The following is a 10,814-nucleotide window of genomic DNA, read 5'->3' as shown; positions in this document are numbered from 1 at the left end:
TTGGTTTGTGAAGTGGGAGCACACAACTCTTCAGACCCCAAATGACTGTGTACAAGACATGAAATACTGAAAAAAAATCATACTGTGGTACTGCATTAGAACATGATAATACTGTCAATCATAGATCTGATTATTGGGACTTGCATAAATCGTGAACATAATAGGGCTGAAATCAATTCATCTAGGTTCTCAAAATCAGGTAAGGATACACAAAGAAAGTACTAAATATCTCATACAGAAGTATAATCATTAGATGTACAATTTCTTTGAAAATTTTGTTTTTTGTGTATTTGTAACAATTCTTTGAAGAGCAAACAGACCAAAACCAGGCTGTCTAATGGTTTCTGCATCTTGGCTGGTATTTATTTTCTACCTTCATACCTTTCCTCTGTGGTAAACTTGGGCAGTAATGACAGGCTGCTTAGCTCTAAATATTAGATAAAAAATATTAGATCAAAAATTGGGATGGATGGATGGATGTGAAGTTTTTGAGCCTGATTCTCTTTGCTGCCTCACCATCTACCTTAGAAACTTGAAAACCAATGATCTGTGAAATCTCTTTGTGAAATTTGATTGATTTGGTGAAATTTGATTCATGGGATGAGGACACAAATTTAGTGTGTCCAAAGCTTTGCACCAGGTAGTTTTCCTTTGGAAGTAAAGCTGAAAAAGCACCGTCAGGGAAATCAGGAAACAGAGTCTAATGACCTGATTTTTATGTCTGAAGGATCTGAAGTATGTATACAGGAAAAAAAGCAAGGTTATTTCTTGGTAATTGATGTCAGCAATTACAGTGTGACCTTTATGCTTTCGTCAGAACTCAGTGAAGGAAAAGTGATGGTGACTGAAACTAAACCAAGTTCTTAGAAATGACCAGGTGTCATGGCATGGTAGCTTATGATTTGTGCAGCAAACTGTAAAGAAAAAAAAAATCAGATTACTCAGTACTGATGAGATGAAAAACTGGATGAGCTAATTCTATATGTTAACATAGTATTATTTGCTTAAGATGAAAAAGAAGTTATCACATGATATATGCTATTTCACAAATACATTAATTTGATTTGCAGAAAATTTGACAGAATTAAATTTACAATATTTATGCTTGAGATGGAGCATAATGAAATCTGGGAAATCAAGGGAACTAGAATACACAATTCAAAAAAGCATAGATGCCAGGTAAGAAAGATGCATTATTCCTATAAAAATTGGCAAGTTTTTAATCAGTCTTTTGCTAAACTTCTGGTTTTCTTCAAGTGATTACTTTAAATGCTTTTAAAAATCAGAATTTGCAGTATTTAATTTGCTATCAGTGTTATTTAAAGAAAATTAAATTAGCAAGTAGGATTCCAATTATTTCACTAGGGTGCATAAAATACTTCATTTAAGTATTATGAAACGACAGCTATTTCCTTTGCGAGAGGATTACTGCTTGACTCAGAAAATTCTGGAGTAAGCTGGCGGAAGAATTTGTGACCCTGAGAATCTGTGTTTACATAGATGTAACCTGGAGGGGAAGGGTAACATGCTGGGCAGATCTCCAGTTTCTTCCGAGTATATTCCCTGCGATACACGGTTTCATCTTGAAAAGGAGCTGAAGTAGGAACTATAGCATGTACAGGTTTGAAACCTTGAGCTGGGATGACCTGATATGGTATGTAATGAGATTTGAATGTAGTTAAATCATAAAATTTTCCCATGGGCTTTGGAATTTCCTGTTCTCTTTTGGTAATCTCCTGTCGACAGCTGTCCCAGGCTTTGAAGTCTTCCTTCGTGGTAGTGTTCCCTTGAAAAGGGGCACTGGGGGTTCTTCTATTAGAAACTGGTCTTATGGGGACAGCAGGAGAAACTTCATGCTTAACATAATCAAGATGGCTCGTGGAGTTAAAATCCATGTTGCCTGGAGGTGGGATGTACTCTTTTGTTTTGCGGACCTCAGGCAAGGAAACCAACCATGGCTGAAAACGATCCTGGAATTCAGTGGTTCCATTAAAGCGAGCGTTGGATCCAACTTTGGCATTTTCAGGCTTGCAGCTTTTTGCAAGTTGCCCAGGTAGCCCTTGAAAATCATTCCTGTGGGTTGTGAGGTCTTCAAAAGGTTGGTTGCTTGGCTTGTACTCTTCTTTTGGTCTTATGAATTTGGGTGCCAGCTGATGAGCAATGTAAGCAGTGCGATGGCTTGTGGTGCTATTGAAAGGCACATCTGAAAGCCTGGCTACACAGGGAGGTTTAAAACTTTGCCTGGGATTCAGTTCCCTAGGAACAAAGTCATCTTGAAATGTAGTAGAATTTCCAAACTTCACAGTAGGTGGATGGTATATCTGCTCCACCTTGCCAGGCTCCCGTCTTTGAACTTCCCATGGTCTGTAGTCATCTTAAAGGCAAAAACAAAATTTCACCATACTGGTGTTACTACTTAAGACCATTGGCTTAAATTAAGCCAAAGTCTTCTGGTAATAAATCTTGCAAAACAAAGAAAAGGTATGTAAGTGAGAATGAGAATGCTGTCTGCATGTTTGTGTTATGGCAAAACTGCTCTATTATCGGTGTGATAAAAACAGACAAAAAGTTGGTAGATGATGCCCTAGCTTGGTTTTTTCCTCATGGAAAATGTTGCATGTACATACTTAGTCTGTGTTTTGTACAGAAAATAGCCATATACAGGTTTAGTGGAGAATATCTTACATTTTAATTAGAACTTGATGCAAATATACAAGACTGAAAGGAACCTTATAGGTCAGTAGGTCATGATTACTGTTGGAAGAATTGTCTCATCATTTCCATATGAACATTACATCATCTTAGAGCTTGTTGGCACATTTCTTTGCTTCTGGGTTTTTTTACTAACAGGCTTATGCTATATTTACAAAACTTACTGTCCAGTCTACACTTTTCCACGGGCAGTTGGAATCAATTTGTTGTCTTGCAATCACTGTTCTTCAGCTCCAGTCTTTTCATTCCTTGATCCTTACTCCCTGTAGAACTGCTAACATACCTTTTAGATGAAGCAGTTGCTTGCTGTCTTAGTTGTCTGCTGGTTAAATTATTCATTATTTGCTAGCTTACTACTTACTAGGCTAAATGTAAAAAGTTTTATTTCCTTATAAATTATTTACAACTAATAAATATAAATAGAAGGTATTTATAAAAATGCTTTTTTATCTAGCACAGGCCTAAACTTAAGCTAGAGAAGTATAACTGGCTTTTTGAAGAGCCTTTTTGCCCCAGTTTTATGTTTCCAACTCTTCGTGTCACTGCACTCTGCTCATTTTGCACCAAGCATTCTAACTTCCTGCCTAAATAGCCATATCTGATTTGCATTATGTCAATTAACTAATCAGAAACATCTTAATTTTCATCCAGGAAGCCAAGTAGATTGTATCTCATCAGTTATTTTTACTTACTGGGGCTGCAATGCAGTAGTACATATAACAAATTCAGTAACACATTTTATACATAAATTTTTTTACTTGTATAAAGTATACCAAGATCACTTTCCAGAAAGATTTAAAAGGAGATTTAATGCCTTTGTGCTGCTCACTTTAATATAATAATTTGTGTCAAAACAGATCATTACCAGGATGATATGCAAACTATGTAGTGTACAAGAAAAATCTCAATTCAACTTTTGACCTACCCTATGGAAAAATGTGTTACATGAGCTAAAAGAATCTGGAAGATATATTGGCACCTTAACTGCAACCAACTTTTGCCTGAGATAGCCTAACCAATTGTATGTTAGAATTTCTCTTCTAGCCAAGAAAAAGGTAAAGAAGGCTTTTTGTTTAGAACCAATAAATGTCACTTCTAAAAAACTGGAGTGTGGAACATTTTAAGACATTGTCACCTGCTTTCTATTATGTCTTACTCTCAGGCCCCAACTGAGAAATCCAGGTTCTAATATAGATAAATCAGAATACTTCCTTCTTGGTTATTTCTCTTTATAAAGGCAGCATACATTTTTACCTTGATAGGTTGGTATGGTATCCAATTTTCCTCCTGTAGTGTGCTTTCTTTCTAGAGGTCTTACTAATGTCACTGGTTGTATTTTATGAGCATTATAATCTTTCTGGTATGTGGTTCCCAGTTCTATCTTTCCCATCTTTGGTTTATATTCTTCTTGTACCCGAAAAGGTCGATTCACAATATCATATGGTAAATAATCAGATCTGAATTGGGGAAAAAAGAAATGCTTGTTAAAAAAGCTGCTGCTTTCTGATGGAGTGAGTTATGTAATTTTTTAATTATATGGAAAAACAATGATTTATAAAGTTTACCCTGAAAAATCAATCTGATGCCAAACATTAGAGGGATAGGAAGGAGGAAAGGAAACCATAATACATAAACCTAAGAAACCTGATGCATGATACAGCCTTCACTCAAAGGGAGGTGGTGAAGTCACTTTTTCAACTCTGAGTCTCATTCCCAGTTTAAAAAATATTCTTTAAATTGTTTGAAAGGAGACAAGAAAAAGTTGCTGTAATTTTACAAAGAAGTCAGCCAGAAAGCAGAAGCAGAGCAAAGATCAAACTGTTACAAGTGGCAGCATGTATTAGTTACATGAGGAGAATGGAATATAATTGGAAACAGCATTTCAGTGTTTCTTATAAGTGCACATTATATTACAGGGTGTATACTACATATGTAGGCGTTCAAATAGTATACACAGTGCACAGACAATCTTGCATAAGGGCATTTGGCCTTGCTGTCATTTGTCCTGTTTGCTTTTCTGTTAAAAAAAAATTACAAAGTTTAACCTCTTGCCCTTACATCTGAAAAGAAAAACAGTAGTGGAAAAAAGTAAAGGTTTATGCTCCTGTTGCATTTTTTCATAATGCATGAGTGATGTCCTTTTTTAACTCTTTGAGAGATGCTTTTTAATTTTGTAAGCTCAACATCAGAGGCTGTGCTCTGACAGGACTGAACAACTTTACAGCTGCCTTTTTTCAGACTCCTAATACTTTAGTACAGCCCGGATAATAAATAATAATAAAATCCCTGTACATTTTCCTGCAGGTTTAATTTTCCTACTATCTAAGATTCCACATATGTATTACAGAAAGTGGTCCAACTGGCCAGTTTTTTCAGGCTCAATGAGACCTAGATTTTTAAAACGGGCTGAAAACAAGGACAAAATTTTTAGATTACAGGTTTAAAAATGCTGTAAAGAATGGATATCTTTTGTATTCATGCTTTGATATTTTTTTCCCTTTTTGTGATATTTCTACCCTCAAAAAGCAAACTTTTAAGCATGCCAGAAATGGAAAGGATGCAATGATAGAATTTTGAAAATGATTGCAGTACCATGTTCAGTCCCCCTTTAAGTGAGAAAGGATAAGGAACTTTATAGATAATTGTAAAACGCATTGCTTCAAAATGTTTACTTAAATGTTGTAATTCCCTCCATTTTCCCACGATGCACTTGGTACTCTTGTTTCGGCTTCAGGCTCCGGGGAGGAGAGATGTTGCTATACTTGGGATATTTTTCCACATACTCTGTTGTGAGGAATGCCTGTTGTCCATTACCATAAATCCGTGTGGGCTTATGAGGGCAGCGATGGCGCCTGGGTAAAAGACATCAGATGAGATCATTTTCAATAGCTGCATGTAAGGAGAAGACTCATAGCCTGGCTACTGGGGTGAATTACAAATGGGAAAGATTGATCAATGTCAATCAGGCTGGTGCTGAAAATCTTTTTCAAGTTATAAAAACACAAAATATTGTGCTGATGGCACAGTAGGAATTAATAAAGACAGTAATAAATGGTATCATCAGTCCTTAGCACTGAGGGTGGAATACAAAGGATGGATAGAATTGATCTAAGCCCTCTGAAAAGATGCTAGCACCAACATTCACTTTTCTCCCTTTTTTAAAATCTTTAATAATATTACTAGTATCATTTGTGGAAATAACTAACTATGCTTCATTTCTCCTCTCGTATTGTCTTCTTTACTGTTTTCCTTAATTGCTTGTCTTTTTATTTCTGTGCATCTGCTCACTTATTTTCACCAACTCATGATTAAGTTTTGTGATATCATCTGCACTTCTAGTGTGCTGCAGACTGCTTCAGAATTTTCAACCTTTTCTTTTTTTTTTTTTTTCCCCCAAGAACTGATTAGATCATCTAACCCCAAACTGAGTTTGTTTAGAAGCAATGATGTCTTTTTCTCAATAGGTTTTATTTCAATTGTACCTGTTTCTTATTGATGCCTATTTCAATGACACAGTTATAGTAAAAGTCTTTAGCAGTCTTAATTTATTACTTATACCTTATGGTTTTTAGTTAATTAGGTATGACATTATAAAGTGCATGTTATTTTCTATATTGCTCTGAAAATCTTGTTATATTCACTCTCATTTGCATAATACACTTACATCTCTCTGATAGTTTGTTTCAAACATGGTTTAAAAAAATTATTTTGGCTGACATACGATTATTTCCTAATAATTTATAATTCCTAATAAATAATTCCTAATAAATCTCCTTTAAGGTGATGTAGAATGAAGGATACCCCTCCTACTTGTAGCTAACAACTTGCAATACTGATTCAGATATAAGCAAAGGGAAATAACAAAATATAAAGCAAAATTTAAAAAAAAAAATCAACGTTGTAAAATTATCTTCCTGGAAACTAAAACTAAAGAACAGGAAGGCTAAAAGTGTACATCTCTTACTGAGTACAAATCAAGTTTCAGGAAGCCAGATACTCAAGGAATTTACCTAGCAATGAATAACAAGCAGGGAAAAAAAAAAAAAAAGAAAAAAAAGAAAAAAAAAGAAAAAAGAAAAAAGAAACAAAAAACCCCAAACAAACAAAACAAAAAAACAAACAAAACCTCTAAACAACAAACCACCAAAATAAGTAATCTGGAACCATAGAACTGGTATTAGTTTTGGCCATCTGACCTTGCCAACCCTATCTCATCAATTTCTCATCAATTGATGAGAAAGAGGTAGCACTAAGGAGGCTTAGATCCTTTCAAAGCTTCAGGTCCTTACTCCTCAGCCAAGTAAATGGGGAATCAAGTAACAAATGAGAACCTAACAGTTAAAAACTGAGTAAGAAGAGGGAAAGAAGAGAAAAAGCAGGAAAATAAGGAAGGGAGCATGTGCTATTTCTCAGCATGGTGCTTGCGTGCCACTACATTACTCATGAAATTCAGTTACCAATTCAGTCACCTTAGTAATTTTTTTTCAGTAAGTATAAACAGCATATGTGGTATCATTTAACATTTCAAAGCAACAGCTAAGCAGAAGCTAAAACCATTGACTATGTTTTGAAAGTTATTTGAAATATACAGTATCAAATGATAATCACATATTTTAGGAGGACAATTCAAAGGAGTTTATTCATATTTAATATTCATCAACATAAATTTTGAATTGGTGATCTCCAGTTTCACATAAGCTGATCCAGAAAAAATAACCACCAACAAGCAAAACACCTCTCTGTAAAAAAATTAATATTTTTTTCTTCTTTAAACAGCTAGGAAAGAGTGTTTCCTTCTGTTTTATTATTTAGAATTAATCACTAATTATATCTCCACAGACTTTCCTACAAATAGCTAAATATCTTCTAAAAAATATTAGGTCTTTTTTTTTAACTTGAAATCTGTTCTAAGATGTGTACACAGTACAGAATCCAGGTAACACTGCCAAGCAACCCAGTCTTGCCCTAAAAACAGAAACAGGATAGCTACACTGAAGCACACACAATGTCCTGCCTAAATCAATAAAAGCTTAAGGTTTTATTGACTCTAAAATCTTGGGTGCTGCTTATTCTAAATGACAAGTTCTGCACATGTTTTATATTCAATCATTCATATTATTAAACTAAGTTTTTGAATTGAGATATTTTCTGTTGAACTGAAGCTCTCCTTGTGCTGTCAGATTGTGTTATCTTAACAGCTTTATGCTTGAGCCTAGGCCAGATTTATTGTCTCATCATGGAAATGTTTTCCAGCTCTTTGTTACACCAAGACTTTTGAAACAAATTTGTGGGGCAAGCTACACCCGCAGCCTTGGCCAAAAAGAACATGAGAAGCTTTACACACTGCCTGTCTCTCCCCTGTGTAGAGATTAAAAAACCAAAGAGGCTGATGAGAGAGAGATTTTTCATACAGAAACACATAAGGAGCGTGTCTGCTATAAAAAACTCAAAATGGAACTTGTAGATTATGGTGCCCTTTGCACCCACAGGGTTGGCCCTGTACTTCCAATAGCGATCACACTTTTGTGATCTTACAATGACTCTCCTAGGATGTTGTTAGAATTTTTATTCTTTTAAAGACTGAAACTTTGAATCCTAGGATGCTTATTATTCTTGTTTGTTTTTTTTTGTTGTTGTTGTTTGTTTGGGGGTTTGTTTGTTGGGTTGGGGTTGTTTTGGTTTGTTGGTTTGTTGGCTTGTTTTTTTAAGTAGGCAGACAAGAAATTGAAAACATTAACAATACTAACTCCAAACCTTATAGATACATGTCTGAATTTTGTAAAGTTTGAATCCCTAAAGGTTTTGGGAAACCTGACTTGTGGATTTTTTTTAACCTATGGCATTGATAATATTTCTTATAGACTTTTATAATAATTTTAAACAAAAGAATTGCCTGCTCTACCCTCTTATGCCAGCCCCCCCTGGCCAAAGGGGCCACAGTTGGACTGTGTGTCTGCATATGGGATGACTGAATGTAAAGAAATAGTGGGGTTTCCCTTCTCAGTGGAGACTGTTAGTGAGTGTGCTATTAGAAAGGCAGAGAGATGTATTAAACCTATTTTAAAGGCTGTAGCTCTTGCAGAGGTGTCTATCAAGGCTGATTTAGCCAGAGGTTTTCCGAAGGTTCCTTTGGTGCTCTCCCTCGCCCCGCGCTGGCTCTGCTGCATGGGGAAGCCCGAGGCTCAGTGGCTTTAAAATACTTTCCCCGTTCTTTTCAACGCTAATGCATTTAAAATCTGCTTTTTACCCAACGCGATTTAAAACTTAAAAGTATTTCCTGGAAAATCCCTTTTAGAAAAAAAAAAAAAAAAAAAAAAAAAAAAAAAAGGAAGCCAGAAACTGTGGAAATGGGAATGTTACCCCATTTCTGCCTCCCCGCTGCTATAAGCAGCCAGGACCAGACCCCCGCATCCCGGGATGGGTGAGGAAGGGGACAAGGGGGGTGGGGGCAGCAGCAGGCCAGAGTGCTGAGGGGGACACACACACTCTCCCTGAAGTCTCTGCTCCTTCCCCGACAGTCGGTGGCGACCCGTGGGGCTGCTTACCCGCAGGTACAGATCTGGCAGAGGCAGCGATGCGGTTTCATGCTGCTCCTCTCCGCCGGGCCAGCTGAGGGACTCTCCTCGTCGCCTGGCAACGGCGGCGTCTCCGCGGGGAGCGGTCCCCGCCGGCTTCCGTCTGGCGTCACGCACCGCGGGGCGGGGAGGAAAGGACGCGGCCTTCCGGGTGCAGGAGGTGCGGGGCCGGCGTGAGCGGAGCTGAGGGGAGGTGAGGAGAGGGGAGCCGGACCCCGAACCACTAAACCCCCGCCCCAAGGGGTCCTTTGCAGGGCGGGCGGACACCCGCATGGGGCGGCCTCCCCGCCTCAGCCCCGGCGGGGAAGCGCTGCGGGAGGGGCTGCGGGCACCCCCGCCCCTCAGGGTCTACGAGGGTCCCGCGGGCGGGCTGTGCCTTGAGGGCTGCGGGTCCCAGCGGTGCAGGAGAAGGGGGAGCAGGGGGACGGGGCGGGAGGAGCAGCCCCCCCGGGTTTACGCGGCCTGAGTGTCAATCCCGAGGCTGTGCCGCTGCGGGGCACCCGGGGCGGTTCTGCCTCCGTACGTAACGAAAACCGAACCGAACCGAACCCTGAGGTTCCTGTCAGAAACAGACACGGGGGCTGCGTGTCTGGTAAGGTTCTGGGGTACGAAGCGTGAAATAAATGGTGTCGGAGGAACGTGACGCGCCCCACGTGTCGGGAGGGGTGTTTCCCGGGAGTAACTCGGAGCACGATGTAAAGAATTAAAAAACAACAAGCAAACAAACAAAAAACAAACAAAAACCAAAAAACAAACAAACAAAAAACAAACAAACAAAAAAAAAAACAAAAAACCAAAAAAAAAAAAACAAAAAACAAAAAAGGCCCCAACCAAAAACCCCCAAAACAACAAAATCTTTATTTGCCTCCTAACTAAAATCCCTTTCCTCTGCTCACAGTTGGGTAACCATGGTCCTCACGAGTGTGGAAAGGATGGTCAGCCTGCAGAAGAAGACTTCTGGGATCAGGAATATCTGCATATTAGCCCATGTGGATCACGGTAAGACAAGGGCTTGAGACTGGTGGGTGTGTGAGGGGTGGGGAGGTGCTGTGGTCACTGTTTTAAAGCAGTAGGTTTTCACAAATGTAGTTTTAAGCTGTCTTAATCCTAATTCTGAGAAGAAAATTTGCTTTGCGAAAATTTCATTTGTCCTGGTGCAGCTTATCTCTTAGAATTTAAGAGAACATTTCACTGTAATTGGGAGTGGTTGAAATTGAATATTTTGTGCCTCTGTGATGCTCAGGGTTGGCATGAATTAAGTGTATGTGCATGTGTGAGACTGTTGTGTTTCAGTGTTTACTTAGTGGAAGAAGTTGGTTGTGCTGGTGGAAATAATAAATGCTCTCGTTGGGATACAAATCTTTGGTCTAATTGCATAATGTATATGGATTATGATGATGTCACCTGTTTTTCTGGTCATTACAGATAAGGTTGCATCCACTCTACAAAAATAAATTTGTGTGCATGTAACAAATGAAGTTGGATAATTTTTTTTTAAGTCAGTTTGTATTTATCTGCCATTTTAAA

General features: G+C 38.3%; 2 protein-coding genes across 2 annotated transcripts in view; one reads left to right on the top strand and one right to left on the bottom strand.

Moving 5' to 3' along the window:
- Positions 1 to 1,298: 1,298 nt before the first annotated feature.
- Positions 1,299 to 9,399, bottom strand: SAXO2 (stabilizer of axonemal microtubules 2). The gene is made up of 4 exons (XM_071754393.1): positions 9,258 to 9,399; positions 5,385 to 5,564; positions 3,967 to 4,169; positions 1,299 to 2,374 (listed from the first exon to the last, which is right to left on the bottom strand). Exons 1-4 carry the CDS (start codon positions 9,296 to 9,298, stop codon positions 1,392 to 1,394), a joined length of 1,407 nt encoding a protein of 468 aa, XP_071610494.1. The 5' UTR covers positions 9,299 to 9,399; the 3' UTR covers positions 1,299 to 1,391.
- EFL1 (elongation factor like GTPase 1) overlaps positions 9,383 to 10,814 on the top strand; it is a 59,879-nt gene continuing 58,447 nt past the window's right edge. Inside the window, exons 1-2 of the mRNA XM_071754392.1 lie at positions 9,383 to 9,480; positions 10,186 to 10,286. Coding sequence (XP_071610493.1) covers positions 10,196 to 10,286 — 91 coding nt within the window. The 5' untranslated portion in view covers positions 9,383 to 9,480; positions 10,186 to 10,195. The remainder of the gene's footprint in view (positions 9,481 to 10,185; positions 10,287 to 10,814) is intronic.

The sequence above is a fragment of the Heliangelus exortis genome, chromosome 11, assembly GCF_036169615.1.
Source record: "Heliangelus exortis chromosome 11, bHelExo1.hap1, whole genome shotgun sequence".
NCBI lineage: Eukaryota > Metazoa > Chordata > Aves > Apodiformes > Trochilidae > Heliangelus > Heliangelus exortis.
Note: the sequence above shows the minus strand (reverse complement) of the source record. Positions and strands in the feature narration are given on the sequence as shown.

Excerpts from the sequence above, each read along its gene's own strand:
- SAXO2 (XM_071754393.1), bottom strand. The coding sequence starts at position 9,298 with ATGAAACCGCATCGCTGCCTCTGCCAGATCTGTACCTGCGG. Across the intron at positions 5,565-9,257 it reads TGCCAGATCTGTACCTGCGG|GCGCCATCGCTGCCCTCATA; the intron begins GTAAGCAGCCCC and ends TCTTTTACCCAG. Across the intron at positions 2,375-3,966 it reads TACCATACCAACCTATCAAG|ATGACTACAGACCATGGGAA; the intron begins GTAAAAATGTAT and ends TTTGCCTTTAAG.